The sequence below is a fragment of the Sphaerodactylus townsendi genome, linkage group LG03 (genome assembly GCF_021028975.2).
Source record: "Sphaerodactylus townsendi isolate TG3544 linkage group LG03, MPM_Stown_v2.3, whole genome shotgun sequence".
NCBI classification, from domain to species: Eukaryota; Metazoa; Chordata; class Lepidosauria; order Squamata; family Sphaerodactylidae; genus Sphaerodactylus; species Sphaerodactylus townsendi.
The window spans coordinates 83,439,141-83,461,526 of NC_059427.1; the positions used below are offsets into that span (position 1 = coordinate 83,439,141).

At 38.1% G+C, this 22,386-nt stretch overlaps 2 protein-coding genes across 5 annotated transcripts in view; one reads left to right on the forward strand and one right to left on the reverse strand.

Moving 5' to 3' along the window:
- LOC125427657 (mitogen-activated protein kinase 9) overlaps nt 1-16,999 on the forward strand; it is a 56,887-nt gene extending 39,888 nt beyond the window's left edge. For 3 of the 4 annotated variants that reach the window (XM_048487191.1, XM_048487190.1, XM_048487193.1), the window contains 3 exons: nt 417-480; nt 2,355-2,426; nt 4,936-16,999. In XM_048487191.1, the coding sequence (XP_048343148.1) occupies nt 417-480; nt 2,355-2,426; nt 4,936-5,078 (279 nt within the window). In that variant the 3' untranslated portion in view covers nt 5,079-16,999. Of the gene's footprint in view, nt 1-416; nt 481-2,354; nt 2,427-4,930 lie in introns of all 4 variants that reach the window. The other variant, XM_048487192.1, reaches the window with a different exon arrangement.
- Nucleotides 17,000-17,394: 395 nt separating this feature from the next.
- Nucleotides 17,395-20,051, reverse strand: LOC125427651 (rho GTPase-activating protein 24-like). The gene is made up of 2 exons (XM_048487184.1): nt 19,515-20,051; nt 17,395-18,844 (listed from the first exon to the last, which is right to left on the reverse strand). Exons 1-2 carry the CDS (start codon nt 19,817-19,819, stop codon nt 18,607-18,609), a joined length of 543 nt encoding a protein of 180 aa, XP_048343141.1. The 5' UTR covers nt 19,820-20,051; the 3' UTR covers nt 17,395-18,606.
- Between the last annotated feature and the right edge of the window lie 2,335 nt (nt 20,052-22,386).

A 22,386-nucleotide genomic window follows, 5' to 3' on the forward strand; every position in this document is an offset into this window, starting at 1 on the left:
TCGCACGACTATCAGGAAGAGTTGCCTCATTGCTGCCATTTTCTTCCCCGTTCAGGAGCCCCTGTGCTGCCATGGCCATTTTAAGAATCTTCCCAGCTGTTTACTCTGCTTGCAGCTCATTCGATGGGCATTTCCATGTAAACAATAGATAAAGTTTGTTTATCCTGGTGATTTCATGCACATGTAGTTTTTTCTTATTTTTGTTTTAAATTAGCAATATTCAAAACTTTGCTGATTGTATATTAGAATAGCTGCTGCTCAGAGGACTGGTCCACCTCCCATTGAGAAGCATTGCCCTCAGAGGGCAGGTCCATCCAATGCTCTAGTCCTCTATATTCTCCAACTCTTCTTCTTATATGGAATCTGACCTTGATGTTGAAGTGGAAAAACTATATTGTGAACTTTGTTTTTTGTAGCCACCACCTCAGATCTATGATGCACAGTTGGAAGAAAGAGAACATGCCATTGAAGAATGGAAAGGTAGCCAGAATTTGTGATATACTCTTCATTTATGTGGATACTTTTAACCAGGTTTTTTTCCCCTCTGTGTGGACTCAAAGCCACTTAGAGTGTCAAACAACAGTAAAACTACCAAAGAGCCAATGTGGAATAGCAATTAGAGTATGAGACTAAGATCTGGGAGATCAAGGTTTAAATCCTGACTCTGCCATGGAAGGTCACAGTACGATCTTGGGCCATTTACATACTCTTAGTCTAAGATACCTTTGTATCTAAGATACCTAAGATAGTTTGTTATGAGGATAAAATAGCGGAGTAGAGAACAATATAAGCCACTCAGGGTCTCCATTGGGTGAGACAGATAAGATACAATGTAAGTAAATAAAATAAGTAAATCAATTTTCTAACAGGTTAGTTAACAACAAAACTGTCATCAACAGACTAATCCATGGGGTGGCAGGGGGTCAGGGTAGGTGGTAACACTGTTGTTGACCGCAGCAGTCTCTACTCAGGGCTAAAATATTACTGGTAAATTACTGAATGACTGAGAATAATCAGAACACAGTACCAGAATTTGCCTGATAAATTATTGAAAACTATATTATAATTCTCAGGAAATCAGGAAGTTATCACATTAAGAGTGGTATTTTGTTGCACTAAGCAACAGTACTATATGAAAACTGGATTGACCAACAAGTAGAAGAATAGTTAAGGCTATAGTTATACTATATGTATCTTGTTTGTATTTGATGAGATTTGGGTTTTTTGTCATGGTCTCTACAGTCACACCACTGGGGACTTGAGCATGGGAAGGTGCTTACTTGGGATATGCACAGTGGAGCTCTTCTCCCATAATGGGCAGACCTATCACTAAAAGTCCTTTTTGGCTTAGTGATGGAAGATTCTGGAAGTTGCTCTGGGTACATGTAAGTTCTGAGCAGTGTGACTGCATAGATGACCACTTAGAACAGTGATTCTCAACCTGGGTGTCAGGATCCCTTTGGGGGTCGAACGACCCTTTCACAGGGGTCGCCTAAGACTCTCTGCATCAGTGTTCTCCATCTGTAAAGTGGATAAATGTTAGGGTTGGGGGTCACCACAACATGAGGAACTGTATTAAAGGGTCGCGGCATTAGGAAGGTTGAGAACCACTGACTTAGAAGAATACCAGGTAGAGCTAAACAGCCTGGTTTTTCCCAGTGTTCTGTGATTATTTGGGGACAGCAAAACAAGCTATAAAGATGTATGGTTTGGTTTCTAACATACTTTCCAGTTTTCATTTGAAATTTGGCTATCAATATTACACAGTTGAGTTAAGATGGAAGTTTTGACTGGTTGACTGGATGTACTGTGGATAATTTCAGGTTAAAGTTTGTACAGCATGTCTTAAGAAAGTAATTTGTGCCACAGCTAAAAGTAATGTTTCAGTTTGGTCCTTTTCTTTATTAATGCTCAAATGATATTCTTCTTAGCAATGCTTGTACAAACAAAACTAATTATGTTAATGATTGTTCAGTTATATATATTAAGACCTCTTAGCCTTGATCTGAATAGCCCAGGCTAGTTCAATCTCATCACATCTAGGGCCTGGTTCACGTTTGGATGAAAGACCACCAAGGAAAACCAGTATTGCTATACAGGGGCAGGCAATGGCAAACTACCTCCCAGTATCTCTTGCTATGAAGACAACAGCTGTGACTTGATGGTGATAAATAAATAAATAGCTCTGTTAACCCTTGTAGATAGTTGTTTTAACAACGACATACATGTCAATGAAGATGCAATCATATCTTGTCTTAATCTGTTTTAACTCATGAAATTGAAAATACTTTTGAAAATACTTTTGAAAATACTTTTATAATGTTCCTTTTTTTCTTCTTTTTAAAAAAACGAAGAATTAATATATAAAGAAGTAATGGACTGGGAAGAAAGAAATAAGAATGGTTTGGTAAAAGAACAGCCTTCAGGTTAGTCATTGATGTAATAGTCCCCCCCCCCCCCCCCGTTGTTTATGATGTTAGATCTGTTGCCATTAATAATAGAAATGTATCAAATGATATCATTCAAATTGTTGTTTCCATGCAGTTTTTGAAATTTCAGAGTGCACAAGTACCTTGCAGTGCATGAAGTAAGTTACTGAAGTGTGTGGAAACCTTAATAATGTTTAAGGAAAGAGCACTGTAGGAGTTAAGACCTTTGGGACTGGGATATGCTTGTGCTAAAAGCATAGTTTTGATTGAAATCGCTCCATCCCTGCAATTAAGCAAATTTCAAATGTAGGGTTCCTGGATGTGAGGAACAGATGTGCTCCTCTTTATTTTTTAAAATTTTATTTGTTTGTCTAATTTCTAGGCTGCCCTTCCCAACGGGCTCAGGGCAGCTTACAGCAAACAATGAAAACATCCAGTAAAATGCAAAAGCCGGTTCCTTTAAACCCTGACGCCCCTCCCAAATTGAGGGATACTCAGTACCATCCCCACATTAATGTACTAATCAGTCATGGTTGGGATGGGAAAAGGGAGGAGGGAAAGGAGAAGCCAGAAGGGAAAAGGGAGGCCAGCGAGATGCAGACCATTTATGAGTTTAAGTATATTTCTAACACTGATTAACATATGCTATTCCTCGTGGCTTGGGAGAGAGCTTGGGAGAAAACAGAAAGCTTTTCGACCTTGCCTAGAATGATTATGTATTGTGTGGATAGGAATGCTCTCTGTCCATAATCAGATCCTTAATGATAACAATAAAATGAGTAATTGCATTCCTTGGTGTTATGGAGGAAGAATTTAACCCTTTTCTCAGAGTTTGGTGTCTGCATAACAATGATGAATGGAAGCCCTATCTTTCTGTCTTTCGGACTGACCTTCTGGGAAATTATGTAGGTAATGCATAAGTCTACCTGGTCTTCTACACCTATGTGAACTTGAAAATTAAAATTACAAAGGTGTTTTTATTGTACTAAAACAACATGAGTAGAAGAAGCTGGTATGTGCTCTTCCCTTCATGACCTCTGTGTAATTCCATGAAAGGACTATACCACGAGTAAATCTACTTGTAGAACCTTATAGAACTTCTAGTGTGAAGCATTGTTCTTAATTAATGTTTTTAGTGTTAGGCCTCATTTATTTAAAAAAATACTGTTTTTGACTACTAGCTTATTGTACTTTGGGTCTGGAGTGATCTCATTGTTTTCATCAGTGTAATTTGCCTGGATTGAACATCTTCATGGTAATATTATTATTGGTCTTTCAGGGAATTGCTTTTTTCTTTTTACTGGATTGAAGCACAAAGACATGGCAAAAATGTTTGGTTGGGTAAAGGTGTTTAATTAGATGGGTATCCCTTCTATTTTAACTTCCCTTGGGTTTAACTTCCCTTGGGAGGGATGCAGCACTGGCACTGGAGCAGTTTGTCAAGAAATTGACCATTTGGCCAACTTCTGGCTCATCAGTTACCAAAACAATTAAAACACAAGCTAAAATACATATTTAAAAAAACAATTATAATATTGAGCAGGAAGGAGGTATCACTGAGAGAATGTCAGACAAAACAAAACGTAGCCTCTTTATGCATCTGCAAGATGCAAATAGGCTAGCTTTTCATTTGTTACATGGCTGGAGAGCTCTCAGTTTTTACAGGCGTTCCTAGAAGTGCCCTTTTCTCTGTCACACAAAAAGCAAAAAGCGATGTAGAGCTTCTTCCCAGATTTTGTCAAGGCGATTCATGCCCAGGGCTCATATGTTATTTTAAAAAATCATGCCTGTTGAATGTTCACGTCCACTCTGCAATGGCTCAAGGTTCGTCAGCTTCATTCCACAGGGGTGTGTTAGTGATGAATGTTGGCAATGACTAATCATTTTGCCTTGTCTAGTTTATAGAATAAAGGGGAGGAGGTGCTGTTTCTACCCTTTGACTGAGCTGCTTCTAGCCAAAAAAGGAGGAGAAATACGTTTCGTTCTCCAAGTCTGGAAAGTTCCTTTAGAAACTTGTATATACAGCAAATACCATATGATTCACAGTACTGCTTGAACAGTTAAGCATAACTTTGTTTTTCTGTTGTGAACATTAAGTGCAGACAGTCCTACTTTTAACATAATAGAAGAGAAGTCTGCTTATATGGAATACCATATTTTTGACAATGTAATAAAAAGAAAGAAAAACTGAAATGCACCTCTTGTAAATCAAGTCTCTAAATCATTCATAGCATACAGGCTCCCTTTTCTAGCTTTGTTGAAAGCATGGGGCTTTTCCTTCCTATGCATACTGGAAGCTATACAGCTGTTTGCTCTGGAGGAAGAAGCTTCCAGTATTGCATTGTATCTTCTTAATAAAGTATTCTCTTAATAAGTATTCTCTTAATAAATAAACAATGCACCATTGCATTGTGAGGTAGAATTTATTGTGGATCCTAACAGTGTCACTTATATATTTAACCATGTCTTGCCTCAGATTTTCTTATGCTTGGTTTACTTAGCACAGATGCAGCAGTGAATAGCAACACCAGCCCTTCCCAATCATCATCTATCAATGACATTTCATCCATGTCAACAGAACAAACATTGGCTTCAGATACAGACAGCAGCCTTGACGCCCTGACAGGAACGCTTGAAGGATGCCGGTGATCGGTTTAGCAGACACAGCATTAGCAAAGAAACTTTTGCTTCTGTTGGTCCTGAGTTGCATATAAGTGTATGGAACCAAGTAGAAAAGCTCCATGTTCTGCATGTTCCTTTAAAGTAATGCCTGTGATTTTACTCAGTTGCAATAAGACTGTCTGCTTAATATTATAGAATGAAAGCAACTTTGTATTTCAGAGGCAACACAAATATGCACATTACTGTAACCTATTTCTGTTTTGACCTATATCAGGTGAGCAGTTAAATAACTCATGAACAGATGAGTTCATGGATACCTTGTCAGACTTCTGAAGTATACGCATAACTAATACAATTTCACAAAAAAGAAAGCCATTGTAAGTGTTGTTGAATGTATATCCTCTTTTTGAAATGTGCGATAACAGACATTTGCCATATTGGTGTATCTTACTGGAATTCTCAGTACTGTAGAAGCAATTGTTTTTATGCATAGCACTCTTTTCTTGAGGCCTTTTGCTCTTCATCTCTCAATAATTTTGTATGCTTTCCCCATAGAAGGAGTAAGCTTGTGAATTATTGCTTTGTCTTCACATCTGAATGTGACTCTTTATCTGAATGTGCATTTTGATTCTTTTATTTTGGGGGTAAGTAGCGTAAGCAAAAGTATGTCATGGAGGAATTTTTCTTAACTCTTGCATGCATCTATGCATTTAGTGTATGTTTTTTTAATTAAGATGTTGTTGGCCTTTTTATAAGCAATTCATTCTGATGTGTAGATATCCTTGCCATTTTTTAAATGTCCTACTGGGATGGCCTCTCTTTTTCCTACTGTGCAGTTCAAAACTGATCAATTATGAATGTCATGAAGAGATTTTGGAGTTTGCCTGTCTTCTGGAGTAAACATTACCGGGACTTGCTTCTGTTGTGTGTTAAAGGGACCATTACACATCATATAAATGCTCTTAAACAGACATCCAGAATAAATTGAAGGGCTGCACTATTATTGCAAAAAGTGAGAGGCACTATTTTAAATACTGTGCCATGAAAAAAATGACTGAATTTTTAAGGAAAATTCTTTAAATATTATTGTGTGTTGTTCCCCCCTGTGATCAACAGTTGCAAATTTCAAGGGAAAACACACGTCTTTTGCCAGCTTATTGGGAAAGGGTGGGCAGGGGTGGTGGAGAGTTCTAGCTCAAAGAATGATAATCAGTTATATCTTGATCATGAGCAAAATCCACCCAGCAAGTATTTACAAAGAATTTGCTCCTTTGTGGGTTGCCAAACTGGTTATTGGAGATGGTGTGGTAGAATAAAATGGTGAAACAATCCTGCATTTTAACCAGTTATTCCTGAATGCTGAGAAATTGCTCATGTGTGCATGGGAAAGGGGTATGTGCTAGGTTGGCATATCTTTGTTATTCTCAACAACCAAATACAAATTGCATATGCCACCTTTCTTTTCTGGCACCAGCACCAGCACTTTACAAACTAACTAGTTTTTTGTGGTGTAACTTTCATGGGCAATAGTGACTTCAACAAATACCCTTCAGATTACTTCTAATACATTGCTGCATTCTTTTTCTGGTTTTGTCTGTTTGCCACTGCGAGCTGACAAAACATGTGCTCTAGAGTTTGCTATTGAGTCTTGGAGCTATTTCACATATGCATGTAAACCCATTGGTATAATGTTGCTTGATGCACAGCTGAACATGTGAATTGCCTCTCTTGAAAATATTGTGCTGTATGTGCGAAAGCTGTACTTAAATATGCAACATAATTTGTTGGCCTTCATTGAGCAGTGTGTTCATCTGTAAATTTGTTCTTAGATTATTGTGATTCCAAAGAAATGAAGTGTCCTGTTCTCAGACATATTTACATAGACATATCTTTAATTGCTGTAGACCTTGATTCCAAGTAAATGTGTTCAATGAAAGTAACAGTTGGATATTTCAAAGAGCCCTTGTAAATTTATCAGCTGGGATCCTCATAGCTCCATGGGCATCCTAAAAATATGCCTGCACCCATACTGGGTTTTTCTGATTTCAGCTTGCCACATCATAGCCAATGGTACATTGAGTATCCCCTAACTTTTAGGAATGGGAAAACCTGGGATAAGGAAGGGGGCTGAAAAACTTCTATGCATTTGTGTGGAAGTCTCACTGTATCTCAGCCGTGTTTGTTCCCAATTTTTTTAAATAGATGGACCTGTAAGCATTATGCCTCAGAGTATCGTAAGTACAAAATATTGGATTAAGTCCCAAATCTAAAGAGAAGGAAAAGAGAAAAAGATAATAGAGATGAGCTAGATGAGAAAATCAAATGAAAGAGCAATTTACCTGACAGTTTGACTCCTAAAGTTTGATTCATTAAGTTGACCGTGCTGTATAATAAAATGTCTCATCTAAATGGGGAGAGAACACAAATTTCCTGAGTTTTTGTTTGTTTTTGCCAAAGTTTGCTTGTAAGTACTGTTGTTTTAGAGCTTAAAAACCAATCTGAGAGAAAATTACTTATTTATTTTCCAATTTATTAAGGTGGTTATTTGATGGTAATGTTTTCAGTGAAAACTAGAGTATGCTGAATTGAACATGCAACTGTCCCTTCATTCGTGTTTGACATGTTTTTTTCTGTACGGAGTTCTAGTGAAAAGCTTCTCACTTGGATTCTGCTTCAAGGTGCATGTGTATTGGCTATGCCGCTATGAAATTAAATTTTGAGTACACTGAAGACAGTGTAGAAATCGAACTATTCGCTGTAGAAAAATGAGTAATGCATGGCAATGTATGTTTTTTAACATGGCAATTTATTTTTTTAACTTTAATTTTTTAGTAAAGGTGTTCACCATTCATATTAACTAATTAGCACAATTAAAATAAGAAAGCAGGAACTGAAATTGCATGCCGCTTACTAGCTTCAGATGACAAAATTAAAGAAGCCAAAGACTTGAATCTAACTCTTCTACTGTCGACCAATATAGCTACCCTCTGAAACGATCTAATAGAAATGCAGTTACTTATAAATTATGGTCAGAAAGGTCTGGACGTAAAAGTATTTCAGCAGTGGAATCTTCTTCCTAGAAAGGTGGTTATCTCCTCCTCTCTGACATTCTTCAAACAGTGGCTAGCTGAACACTTGTCAGGCTCCAGGCTGATCCAACATTCTGCAGGGGGCTAGACTAGATGACCTGTATGGCCCCTTCCAACGCTATGATTCCACATTTTCTCTCTGTGTTGTGCTGCCCTAAATAGTAGCAGCAGAATATAAGAGTTTGCACTGATTCAGGATAAGAAAAAAGGAAGCTTTTAATAGTGCCAGCTCTGAAACAGGAGTACCATGTGAAAGTTTGGAGTAAGTTTTGGGAGAGGTTGGTTGAAATAGAGATTATCTTATTGAGACATCATGAAAAGTGAGGTGAACAGCTCTGTCCCTTTAATATGGCTATTAGGTTGCACAACCCATTAAAATAGTAAAATATATGAGGGCAAGGACTTAGGGTATGCTGGCGTCGATGGCCTAGCAGACCTAAGTTGTATGATTTGTACCTTCCTTCTCTGAGGCTGGAGGAGGGACATGCCAGCTCAGTAGTGTTTGAACTCCACTCCATCTCCAAAACATCTTGCTGTGTATCTTTACTCTGCCTCCTGCCCTGAGGGTTTAGGGCATGTAGAACTGGCCATTTCTCATTCCCACTTGCTACTTTAACCAAACACGGCATAGATAAGAGGAAGCTGTTAGCAAGCTACTTTGCAGTACAGGAGTTTGATGTTCCATGACCCAATTTAGCCAGGACCATCATGATTTCTGGAGTCCTGTTGTGGGGAATGATTTTCCCTCTAGCCTTCCTAACTGTAAAGAACCAGCTATACTCTTCGCATTATGCGTGGTTGTATTAGCTGAAGTTGAAGCCCAAGAACGAGGTATTGTAAGTAGCTACTTGTAGAAATTCTGCTTACAACTGTATTCCAGTTATATTTTACCTTATACATATCCCAGTTATATTTTACCTTACCTTACTATAATTGTTGACTGGCTGTTGTGAGTTTTCCGGGTTGTGTGGCTATGGGTCTGGTAGTTTTTGCTAGTATAACCGCACAGCTTGGAAAACCCACAAAACCAGTTGATTCCAGCCATGAAAGCATTTGACAATACATATAATTGTTGAGCACACAACTCTTAAGTTCACACAGAGGTAAGCAAACAAACTGCCATAGTTTTTGCTTTGCTTTAAATGCCTGAACTAATTTTTCACATCCTCCATTTTTCTCCCCAAAGCTTCAGAGCTAGATGAACATTAGATAGCTTTATTACTGACTAGATATTTCCCTGTCAGTGAGATTCAGAAAATGAAAGGGTAACATGGTGTCTTCTTTCATTGTGATATTTTTTATTTAATACATCTTATTTTGTAAATTGTGTTCTGAAATGAAGCAAGTTGCAGATTGTGGTGAGAAGAGGAAATCAAGAGTGAATATTTTTGAGGCAAGGGAGGACTGTGTGTATACTCTGAAAGCTCTGGGCTAAGTATGTGAATGTAATTGAATTCTAAGGCCAAACCCACATGGATGTTTTTCTCCACCTTGGCTTTCAAAGTCCAATAAGATTTTTGGAGCATCCATATGACATTGTCCACTAATCTTCCAATTTACACTCCCTCCCCATCTTCATACTTTCTCAAATGTGGCTTAGCATGATATTTGTGAAAAGAATGCAAACAAAGCATATTAGTAAGGTGCATAGTTTTGAAGGACCTATCCACCGGGTCGCCATTTTCCTTCTAACTGGCCATTGTAGCTACTATTTTTCCTGCTGTGCCTATGGAAGATTTTTGAGGGATTTTTTTTCCAGTAGTTATTACTCTTGTGCTATATCTCTGCAATAAAAAAGGCAAGCTGAGAATTCAGAGTAATTAGTAAATTATTATAATCTGCTATGCGTTAAACTTTTACCAGATTTTAACCCACCCACCCCCGAAACACTCTGATGGTGTGGCAGAGCAGAAGAAGTGGAGGTTAGTGGAAAAGAGTGTGCACAAGGACATTCCATTGCTATTATGTATGCATTCTTGGCACTGCTGACAGGAAAACGTAGAGTCCTTGCTGTGTAGATGAAGCCTGAGTGTGTGAGCTGCAGTTGTTTAGCAGTCCGGGAAAGTCAGTGTGCCCGTGCTAAGATACTCTTTCCCCCATATTCCATTATCTAGTTGATACTAAAACCACACATGTTGTGCATCTTAATGAGTTATGACATGAATTAAGTCAATGGAAGGGAAGTACAATGCTTGTAATGTGAAGAGGGGAGTTGTGAAACAAGAACCTGGTTTTGGCTTCGTTGCTCCAAGGAGCGGGACTACTAAGAGTAGATAGTTATTTGGAGAAGCGCCCTATGTACTATGGTTGTAGCTTGTTAGTATCAAAGATGGGGTTAGGTATACATGTGCTTTAATGTGCCTGGAAGATGTGCTCTTGTTCTGTAAATTTTGCTTCTCAATTTTAATCAGAAATATGTGCTTCTAAGCATATACTTAACATGTTCTCCTTATTGCTCAGCAACTTTAGCATTCCTGTGCCCTTCTTATATCCTTACACTTATTTTCCATGGATTCACTGACTGGAATTTGTGAAATCGCCTGTTTCTTTGCCTTGATACTTCTTGGCTATAAAGGTATCATTGCAGGCTTTGGCTTTTTTCATTGATTTTGTCACCTGAAGCCAGCTAGTGGCATGCATTTTAAGTTCCTGCCTTCTACCTGGGACACATTTAAGTCTGAACTGTTGTTGGCTGGCAGTTGACTACCAGATCAGGCTGCCCATGGAAAGCCAGATGTGTCAGAAAGAAGGCTAAGTTAGAAACTTTCCCCATGACCAAGCTTTACATGTACAGAGAACATTTTTGTGCAGAGGAGCATACAAATCATGTGATTCCCCTAGTTTGATATATTACAACCCACAAATCATATGTGCTCCTAATTCCGAACACTCATGCAGATAAGTCTACTATTTTCATCTACAAAATGTTGGCGGGTATTACTTAGAATTTCTCAGAAGCAACCAAGGGTAGCCTCATAACACGGTCTAAACAAAATCTTATTTTTGGACCTCAGAAGAAAGACAGCTCAAATCTGCAGTAACACCTTTCCTATGTATTCTGTGACAGAAAAACCAAACCAACTTTGAAGTATGTTCGTTCAGCATGCTTTTGATTTCAGGAATTCAGTTGGTAATTTTTTTTCTCTTGTGCTCTCACTCTGTAGGAGTCTCAGCAGCACCTATTTCTGTAACAGCTCAGAGCTACCTATTCCCCTGCTACTTAGGCTGCATACTTCTCTGCTCTGGTTATGTAAGCGTATTTTAAAAGTTCGTTATCTTGTTCTCTCCATTTTGAAAAATAGCATCTTCTCCAGCAGTTTTGACTCAGTAGATGAATATGGAATTAAAATTTGCAGCTGGTTATCTTCTCATTTAGATAATGTTCTGCAACCCTGTGAAGCAGGTGATGGTTCTTGTGAGTGGTTCCTATGAAGGCTGAGCACTGGTTAAGAGAGATGAGGAAGGGATAGAACTGAAGTGACAAGGCAGTTGGCATAGAGCTGAGAACATATGACACTGTGGCCCACTCTTTGTTTTTTCAATACCGTTAGCATTTGGGGAGTATTATTGCTGCACTATTCCTAAGAATAGGTAATGGCTCAATTTTAGAACTAACTCATCAAATAGTTCTAACTTTGGATTTGTAATTGACTGAATGGACTACTGATGAGTAAGAATTAAGACTGAAGTCTAAGCCTGAAGCATAAATTTGCACAACTGATCTTGTTGCCGCAAAAGAATGTAAGTGCAAATGCAAAATGGATTTTAACTAATCCATGTTATTTTAAAAACTCTAGCCTTGAGGCATGTAACGTTTTTCAGTTATATCACTTCTTATTTTTTTAGCTCAAGTACATTAATTTCGAGATTTTTCTCTCTTCTGTTTTAGTATGTGTGAGATTCAAATATTCACATTTCTAAAGAGAATTGAATTGTGTAGGTAAATGAGTACAGCCTTTAAGTACTAAAATCCTGTCATGAGCCTGACTACTACACCATACTCTTGACATTACTATGAAATCTTTGAATGGTCAGAATTTGTCAATATACTTAACTGCTCACCTGAAAAGGGAAATGGAGATAACTGGCTATTAAAATGTTTAATTTCTATATTCTAAATAATACATAAAATATACGTAGTTGAACAGCATTGCAGACATGGAGTAAATTTTAAAGCTGTGGTTTTTTTGTACATGCCTTTGCCATTTCCTCAGAGACATGTAAGAAATTAGTGAGACAACTCTCAATGTGAACCATTTGTAAAATGTGCTTTGAGGAAATGATTCAGTGTGAACAACATGCATATTTATGATATCAAGAAAGGCATGTGTCTGCACAGAGCATATCAAAGGGGTACCAGAGCTTTTCCTTGTAAGTTGCAGGAAGCTGTGGGAAAGAACACATACGGGACTTTCAGTAGGGAGATGCATGCTGCATGTTAGAGCAGAAGTATGAAAAAGAGCATGACAGTCAATTGTGTTTATTGTTGCTGCTTCCTGTAATGTGTGGGGAAGCCCTGAGTAGATTATACAACAACCTTTGGAAAATAGCTGTCTTACTGCGAAGAAACTTAAATTCTTACAGAACACAGGGTGGTTACACCTTGTTAAAAGGGTTTCTTTTTGAACCGGATCATTTGCTTTTAAATTGACAAAGTGCCCATATGCATTATTTGCTGCAGGATTTTTTTAAAAGTCTTGTACACTCATTGACTCATCCCTTGAAGTCCCTCGTTGCAGCATCGGCTGCTTAACATTAAATCAGTTTCTGCTGCTGTTACTGGTTTTATATGAATTTGGAGGGAGGGACCAGAATCCAAAGTACCAACTTGGGATTGGCTGTGCCTTCAGAGGTTTCTCAATATTTCCCTTTAAGAAGCAGCTTTCTTTCCCCTGGGCTCTATGGCAGACTTTTTCTTTTTTTTAATTGCCTTCAGTTTCGAAAGATGCTTGCCGTGTTCTATCAGGGGCAGGTGCTGCAGTTTTCCAAATCCCTTGGGCATTTAGAATTAGCCTGGTGATTTTTTGGATCTAGTTTCCTGGGTATGTAAGAGGTGTGAACAACAATTTAGTGGTCTGACTTTTAAAAGAAAAATATGTGTGTATTTAGTAAATGTGTGCTGGGTTGAGTTCCACTCACCAAGCCATAGCATCTCAAGACTGAGACTGTTTTCCAAAACAAAATTGATGGCTCTTATAATATGACAGATGTATACTGCATAGAACTTATTATAAGATGTATACTGCAAAGCATTTCTTATCAGTGTCTGAAAAAATTTCCTTCAAGTGCAGATTCAGCCTTTCTTGACCCTGCTACTTGGACTATTGGCTCAGTCTTGCAGCAATATAGAAAGTAAATGGGTCACAAGTAGAGGCAGAACTGTTGAAAAATCTTGATTGATCCTTGTAAATCCAAAATCTAATAGTGTCTGTAAATGCCACACATAATAGATGAAGTCAATGTATGTATTATGGAATTGATCAGGGCTTGATGCTAAGCTTAGTGATACTGTTAGAGCCAAGTTCTTTTCTGGTGATGTGCACACTTAAATATTTTACTTGAAATGAATGTGATATGCACATCTGCTTCCAGATACAGAACTTGGACTCAGGTTAAATTCCCACAGCTGACTTACCTGATCGTGAAATTCATTACTTCACCATGAATTGTATTGATATCACTTTTTTACATGTGGGTCTGACTAACAGTGAACCAAAATTTAAGATAATTTGTTAAGTTCTCTTTATAAAAAACATTTATGTAATAAATGCTGTGTTTTGGCCTCTATGCATGTTGATAATCTCTTATAATAGAAAATTATAAGCCATCTTCTCTTAATATCTTTGCAAGTCAAGAGGAGACCCCCACATTCTTATTGTTGAGCTACAAAACAATTATAATTTATATTTATGATGTTGAGTCTTGTGGGTTTTATAGAAAAACCTATGTCATCCATTTCAATACCTTTATGAATTTTTAAAAATAAAAAACAAATATTGTCTTGGAAGTTGGTTCCCAAATTCAATCTATTCCCATATTCAGAATTGACTAAAAAAGAAAAAAAACTTAAAGTGTATTTAAGGTTTTAAAATTTGTATGTATTTAAGACAAAACTTTTTACTTTGTCATGCTGCTTCTTCATTTTTCTGAAAGAGTGCCTGCATTTTTGCACAGCAATTAGTTTCATTACTTATTTTTGAAGCACTTTAGGATTCTTCTAAACACAACCATGCCTCCTTTCTATTGTTACACTATTTTTACATATTGAAAGTATATAGACTTCAGTTACTTGCAAATGAAATGCCTCTGAATGGAGGTCTTGACATGGGGCATGAGAGCCATATTTTCCTACCCACTTGAGGTATTTGTGCGTGGACATCAACATGAATATCACACCAGATTATATGGAAGCAAGAAGCTTGTGCATCTTTCCTATATTATCTAGTTTGCTCCTTCTGCTGTATCAAGGAAACAAGCTATGAGCTCACATTCCTTCCCTAAACAAAGGGATAAAACTGGATGGGGATATGGAAGGTACTCTCAAGCTTCTAATTTCCTGTAAAAGGCTGACATGCCGAATGCACACGCATGCCATGGAGTGAATGAGAGGGAAATTGGACTTTCATGTGCCCTGTGCAGGAGGAGAATCCCTGCACTGGTGGGCATTGAACACAGAGTGGACTGCATCAGGCCCTTTGTGGGGTTTGAGGGAATGGGGCGGACTCTGGCTCTAGAACCAGCATATCACTTTTAACAACGAAACTATTTTCAAAAGTTTGGGGCATACATTTTAATGGATTAAAACTTAATGTGCTCTAAACATTAGCTGGGTATATTTGTTTTCTCCAGAATAAAGGTACATTTCAAATTCTGTGGAGTTGAGCAATCGGAGCCTTGATTGTAGCGTTTCGTTTTATTAACCATCTTTTTTTGCTATTCCTCAATAAGTTAGGTTTTTGCTGTTATAGTCTTGTGGTACCCAGAGAACCTTGTAGGGATTCAAGCCCCTTATTGTATATACACTATAGATTGCATAAGTTAAAACTGTCTAAAGAGAGGATCTAATTTCCCTGAAAAGCCCTGGTCCCCCTGTTACATGTTCACATGCATGTTTGCAGAGATAGGGCTTTAGTGCTGCACTGTGTGCCTTAGATTGAAATACAGAGAACAGATTCATCATCCTTCATCATAATGAAGGTGAACTGTGTGTGTTAAGGATGACCATATTTAACTGGTTGCTGAAGCTGTATACTTGCTTTCTCAAAGCAGATAATACAATGAGGTGCTATAATCTTCTAGGGGAAATAAGTGGTGACTAAAACAAAAACCGATGTGCACAATTTTGTAATGACTTTTTGATGCCTAGATGAATTTTTCAACTAAAGTTGGCATAGCAATATGGTTGACATTTTATATACATGTATTTTTAAATGGCTGGTCATTTGCATTTAGCTGTAGTGCTTTTCCAGCATTTTGAGGATTTGCTTTTCAAAAAATATGGATTATTACAGAAAGGGTAGATTTCTACAGAAGGACTGTTGCTTCTTTTGAGATTTTTGCTGAGAAATGTAGTAAACCTACATTCAAAGGCCAGGCATTACTAGTAAATTTAAGTTTTATACTTTTTTTAAAGTCAGTAAATTCTTAAAGGCATTATGCAATGCCATTCAGTGCAGTAAAACTGTTTTAAGGTTTTTTAGAGAAATTTTTGAGCATTTTGCCAATGATTTTTCTTTTGGAAAATTGAAATATTTGATAGTGGTAAATGATAATGGTCTGGGTGACTATTCTAAAATGTCACTAGGGCTTTCAAATGGTCAGTGCACATGACCTTAAAAGTTGGTTTGGCACGTTTTTGGAGCATTGGCTGTGATGTTCTAAGTCTAGGGGCTACATCCCTAGTGAGCATCCAGGTAATCACATCACTGGGTGTTTACAGTCAGTAAGCCCCAAAACATTTCTGTGGGTTGAAAAGAAGCACCAAAAGTGGTTTGTAAACCAGCCCAAAGATTGTCATGATAGAGATTAAGATAGCCATATTAGTTAAAGATAGAAACTTCAGCCACTAGAATTTCTTGGGTATTTCCCTCCTGGTCCCAGTGACACTAGACACTCCGGAAATAATTTGATTGCGTGCGTTGGAAAATAAATAATGAGAATGTTGTTCTGTGTAACTTCTGCCAAGATACACTAATTTCAGTAGCTCTCATTCATTACAGGGGTACTTACATAGGATGTCCCAATACATAATGCCTGTAACTTGAAGTGGGTGACTTGTTCAATGCTGTGTGTTAAATGTTTTCTAAAAATGGCCTTAAATTTTTCTTCATATCGGCATTTTATAATCTTTTTCATAAGCCTTCATCTCTACAGTATTGTTTATTTCCTGTAAATGTGTGTTGCTGTGTATGTGCCTGTATTCACATAATTGCATTTACAAATTATCACAGAAAAATAGCATCAAGCCCTAATATCTGTATCCTGTTTGGAGTCTCTGCCTGTTTATTTTCAGTCAGTTTGAGATGTGTTTTCAGACAAATCCTTCGAAGTCTAAATATTTGCGTATATAAAATTACTTGTTCTGCCTACTAAATGAGACTCTGACATTTCATTCTTGATGCTTGTGCAATAAGGAAATGCTCTGTGGAAAATGGATGTGTTTCATGGTAACTTCAAAAAGATTAGTGGCCTCCCCCAACGGAACTCAATTTTTGAAAAGAACGTTATTGTTAGTGAACTTCTAAGTGAAAGCTTCTGGCATTTCTTAAATTTGGGTTGTCATTTTTCCCAATAGTCTTGTCTTACAGCATCAATAATAAAACCACTGTAAAAATGAAATAAATGTGGAGTTAAAGTGTATGTAAGAATTCTGTTGTGTTGGTGTCTGTGTCTTACAGTCAAACTTTTCATGCTTGTAATGGTATATTTGAGGGGGTGTTGGTAGACGTTCTCATAAAGTCTTGCCTTAATTGCTTGGTTTTCAAAAATTATCAGAAAACTCAAGATCTGATGTGTTATTCCAGATAGATCATGCAAAACAAGGGTACAAATGCTGCAGTAATGTCACTGAGTATTTAAAGGCATGGGCTACTTGATCCAGTGACAGTATTATTTTCACTGGTTCTTATTTATGCAAATTAGTAACATTCAATGTTTGAAATAGATTAGGCACATTGATGGACTGTGTATATTTCAAAAATACATTCAAAAGCCTTTTCTTTGTCACAAAAAAGTATAAAATGAGAGAGTGAGAGGCAGATTAATCTTTTTTTTATTTCTCCAGTTTCTTTGGATGGTCTGCATTACAGCACACAGCATGGACATCTAGCCAAGTCAGTCATAAGTGAGAAGCATGAATTCATTTCAGAAAACAACAAAAAATTGCACTTCTAACTTAATAGAGAATTACAGTCCTTCCCAGTAACCCAAGGATAAGCTGTTGCAATCTTAGTATGCTTTCCAGGATTCAAGCTTGAGGACCCAACTGAAGCTTACACTTGCACTCCATTAGAAGGAAAATCTTTGATCACTTGCCCTGTATTATTTTTTTTTTCAGATTTTGAACTGTGAAAGTCACATTGACTGTAGAAAGTCAGAGTTTTTAGTTTCCAGAGTTCTCAGTGCAAGATGGGCCTTATTGGGGGGAGGGGGGTCATCCACAACAAATAAGTCAGTACATCTGGATTTCATCCAGACCCCCTGCCCTCAAAGTGCAGCAAACTGTTCCCTGAGTGGTTTCTTTCATAATAGTGGCTTTGTGTGTCATACAGCACAATTTCCATAACTTCAATGTAGAGGCAGAAAACAGACCTTCATTTTTATGCAGCATGACCTTAAGCCATTCTGCTTGAAGCTTTAAAATGTGCAGTGTGAAGTAATGCCATGGTATCCTGACAGGGCTCCAGAGTTTGTATGGGGAGTGGGATTGTTACATAGGGTCTGCACAAAAAGCAATCATTAATATAGCCTATTTTGTAGCAAAGGAGTTTCTCCAAAAAAGAAATCCTATCAGCAGCATTGCAGAAACCAAAGCATTCCTCCCCCAAATATGACATTTCTTCCCTAGCATCTTTTCTCTATCCTTTTCTTCCTAGCCTTCCTTTGAAGATACACAACCCCCTTGCACTTTTCCAAAATGTACCTCAACATTCCAAATTTCCAAAATGTACCTCAAAATGTTCCTCAACATTCTAATTCTTCCTTAATACCAAGTCTCCCCTGTTCTTTTTTCCATGTTACTTTTAGTGTTAAAAATCCACATTTCTGCAGTTTGACTCTACAGTAAGAATGCAGACTAAGCAACTGCATGTTGCACTCTTTGACAGAGTATTTAAGTATTTAATGTATTTAAAAATGTAAGCAAGAGAAAGGGTCAAAATGTTAATATTTGGAGGAAAAATTCACCTTTGCATATAGATTGGAAGAGTTATAGAACAGATTTCTTCTATTGAGATGGAGGCCTGTTTCTAAAAACTCTGAGCATTTTGCTCTGGAGCCTTCAGTTCTTTTGTTAATTCTCCAAAAGTATCAAAAAACTGTTCCATTTCCCTCTGAAGAGTTGCATTTCTTCTCTCCGCATCTTCCCGAGCCCTTTCTGCATTGCGTATTTTAATCTCTACCAAATGATACCACTTCCGTTGCTGACCCAGTTTTGAATGCAGATCCTTAATCTCTAACTGCAGTTCTTTGTTCTGCTGCTCCAAGCTGTTGGTAAAAAACAGATGTGGTAGCTTTGCAACCCTCTTTTCTTGATTGTATCTTGAAATACAGTTATTTGTGAAGTGTAGTAGTTTTCAAACGCTCTTTTGAGCTCTAAGTAATATAAATAGGAGAGGCAACTTTATCTTCTAAGAAGAATATGTTGCCCTAGTCTAGCGTGCTCTAAAGGCATGATTAGAGTATAATCTGACAGGAAAGTTTTTATAACTGCCATGCCCATCACCATTTGAAATGAACAAATTTCCATGATTGCAGTCACTTTGGTATAACTGCCCAGTTTAAGTGGTAGAAATTAAGAGAATGTGGTAAAGACAAAAAAAAATACTATTTTCTCCTTCTGCTCCAAGAAGCATTTACTCAGGCAGTTAGTTTCATTTGAATGTAAATAATATCACACTGTACATACTCCTGGCTCCAGTGGGCAAAATGCAGTCATGCAAATGGGTCTTTTAGAAAAGCTCTAGCCAATTTAATCCATAGCTCTTACCCAAAGTAGAAGAGAGAAAAAATTATTTTAATTCTGATTAGAATTTTAACGAAGTGTAGCTGAAATTAGTATTTGTGAGCCAGTATGTCTTATTTTTCTTTTCATTGCAGTGATATCCGATAAACTCAAACACAACAGTTGTAGAGCATTCAAAGATTGAACTTTTACCTTGTAATCTTAGCTTCATACTCTGCCTTCTGCCTGGCCATCTGCTGCTTTAGACTGACAAAGTGGCACTGCAGGGAACTTTGACTTGTGGGGGTGTCGTTGCTGGAGAGAGGAGCTTCACTGCAGTTGCTCACCTGGCATTGTTCCAAGCTGGCTTGAACCCCCGCAGTACTTGAGGTGGGCTTCTTAATTTCTTCAAACTCTTCCACACAGCCAGGTCTGATACAAAGCCTTGAAACTGGATTTCCTTCAAGCATTGAGCTGTCTGGGCAGCTCTTCCGAGAGATGTCAGCAATGTTGTTCATGTCCTTGAGGCTTGTTCAACTCGGTTCTAGGTAAGAGCTGGCTTAGATTTTAGACAACATTTTCTTGTTTAAAGCTGTACTATGAGACTTCTCATCCTAGCTGCAGCTGTCTGAAGCTTCTCAAATGCCTGGATGTAGTCCATTTTATTGGAGCCTGGATCTTGTTTCAGCCCTAGAGTCTGCTTCTGATATGGAATGGGAAATGCCTTGAGTTGCTCTGCTTCACACGTCCTCTTGCTGTAAAGGCTCGTCCCACCAGAGACGCTGCCCTTTTATTGCCACACCCCCTCTTTTTTTGCAGTGCCATTTGACTGACACGGGTGGGTGGAACACTTACCCATTAACTGGTAGCTGCTTTCTTCAGTTAAAGTATCTCTTAGAGCTGCTCTGGTTGTCAAGGGGCAACAACAGGAGGAAAAACTTGGACCATCAACTACAAGGTCCCCTCTGTCTTTTATACAATGGAAGAAATATATGAAGTCTGTGGGTCATTGTAAGAGGACCAGCTTCAGGAAGCTGCACAATTGGAAAACAGATTCTGCGTAACAGTGCCTATCAGTTGAGCAGTTAGTTCAGTGATGTGATTTTAGATTGTATTATTCCTCTATCATGATCAAGTTTTTGAGGATTTAGCTGTTAAAAAGATATAACAAGCTCATAACAATATAACAAATGTGACAATACATAATAAATGTAATACTATAACAAGTTTTCAAGGATTTAGCTATAACAATAAAGTAAAAAACAACAGATTAAATTTTTTTGACATGCACTGACAGCAGGAAAAGGTTTAGCCTTTTCGGTGCATGCCTCTTGTTACCACCTCAATATAGTTTTGTTTTGTTTGCAGATTAAGTAAATGGTACTTAAAAGAAAGGACATGTGGTTCCAGATAATTAGGTGTTATTTCTTTCTAAACAGATCACTGGAATAAAGAACTCAGTGAATTATCGTCTACTCATTCTCCAAAATCTCAAATTCAAAAGAACTTTCCTTTAATAGCCATTTAAGACTATAACAGACATCTACTGGAGCTATAGAAGTGCCAGTTATCATTATTTAGAAATACATGTCTTTGAAATCATAGCTGGAGGTAAACAAAATGGTATGGAAGAGCCTTATCTTCTGCAAGATAGATCCAGTTGCATATTGTTACAAAATGGTGCCCAAGGTCTGTCCCACGCCCCCCTGCACCCATCCCCCGGCTGAACTCCCCCTGCTCCCTATTGCACCCTCTTCCAAACTCCCCCCACTCCCACCAAAAAAAATCAACAAACCTTTCATCCAAGGCGCTATCTGAGTGCTGCCAAGGCTGGCAACACACTGGGGGAAAGAACAAGGCCTTGACTCTACCTCCAGTGTGTTGCAAGCCATGGTGCCGCTTGGATGGAGTCTTGGAGGAAAAGTAGCTGTAATTTAAAATGCACCTAGCTTTCCACCATCCCTCCTAGCAGTGCTGTACCTCAGCCCCCAGTGTATTGCCAGCCTAACCATGATGCTTCTTGGAGGGACAGAGGAAACTTAGGTACATTTTAAAATTTCCTCTGTCCCTCCAAGCAGCTCCATGTTTCATCCCCCAGTGTGTTGCTAGATGTGGCGTCTGTTGGAGGGACAGAAGAACATAAGGTCATTTTAAAATGCCACTTTCCTCAATTCCTCCAAGTGGCACCATGGCTGGTAACATGGGAGGTGGGGGGAGTTTAGCTGGGGCTGAATGCATGGGCGGAGAAAAGGAAGGGGCAGGTGGCCAAAGTGCACCCCCCACATGACTCAGGTGAATGGCGCCTGGATCATATGCCCCCTCTGCTTCCCTTAGATACCCATTGGATGGGTCAGATTGAAAATGCACTATCACTCTGTTTTTTACATTCCCTTTAGCTGTCACTGGCCTCACACTGTCAGAATTTGCACTAGGAAGCCTGTCCAGGTGAATCAGGTCTCCAAAAGCAAACCATAGAAGTATTTTGAAGGAGATTCTTGGCTTCTAAGGTTAGGCCATCTCCAGTAAGCTGTAGAAAAATATTTAAAATATTTAAATGCACACCAGTGTTAATCTTATGATCTAATAAGATATTTTAAATGTCTTTTTGGAAACACCAAGAGCTGACCTCAACCCTATTTGGAGAAGTTATCAAGATATGAACTATAGTTACCCTCATCTTTGCTTTCAGGGTTTTAAGTGGGGAAGGGGGGGCTCTCATTATGTCTGCAGATTGGTCCTTAATTTGGAAAACTGTCTATATTCTGAGAGATGAGCCATGAATAAGAAGTTTAACTTATTCAGTATTTTGATCAGAATGTTTTTTCATGTGGTTTTTATCCTAGAACAGTCATTTTAGGCTTGTCAAAATGTGTAGACTGGTGTTTCTTTATGCGGCAATTTCCCAGGGAAGCCAAGGACTGTCTCTGTCATACTTGTCCAAAGAAAAACAGAACATACTACCCATGTTTAAAAAGGGGAAATTTTCTACCACCATCTGTAGGTCAATGAAAATGTTTCATCCTTTGACTCATTGATACATCATATATGTAAGATATAAAACAAAGGAGCTAATATGCATCTGTAC

What these genes read in the sequence shown, in the direction of transcription:
- LOC125427651 (XM_048487184.1), bottom strand. Translation starts at nt 19,819, where the DNA reads ATGAACAACATTGCTGACATCTCTCGGAAGAGCTGCCCAGACAGCTCA. An exon ending in TATGAAGCTAAGATTACAAG is followed by an intron (nt 18,845 to 19,514) that starts GTAAAAGTTCAA and finishes TTTTACCAACAG; the next exon opens with CTTGGAGCAGCAGAACAAAG.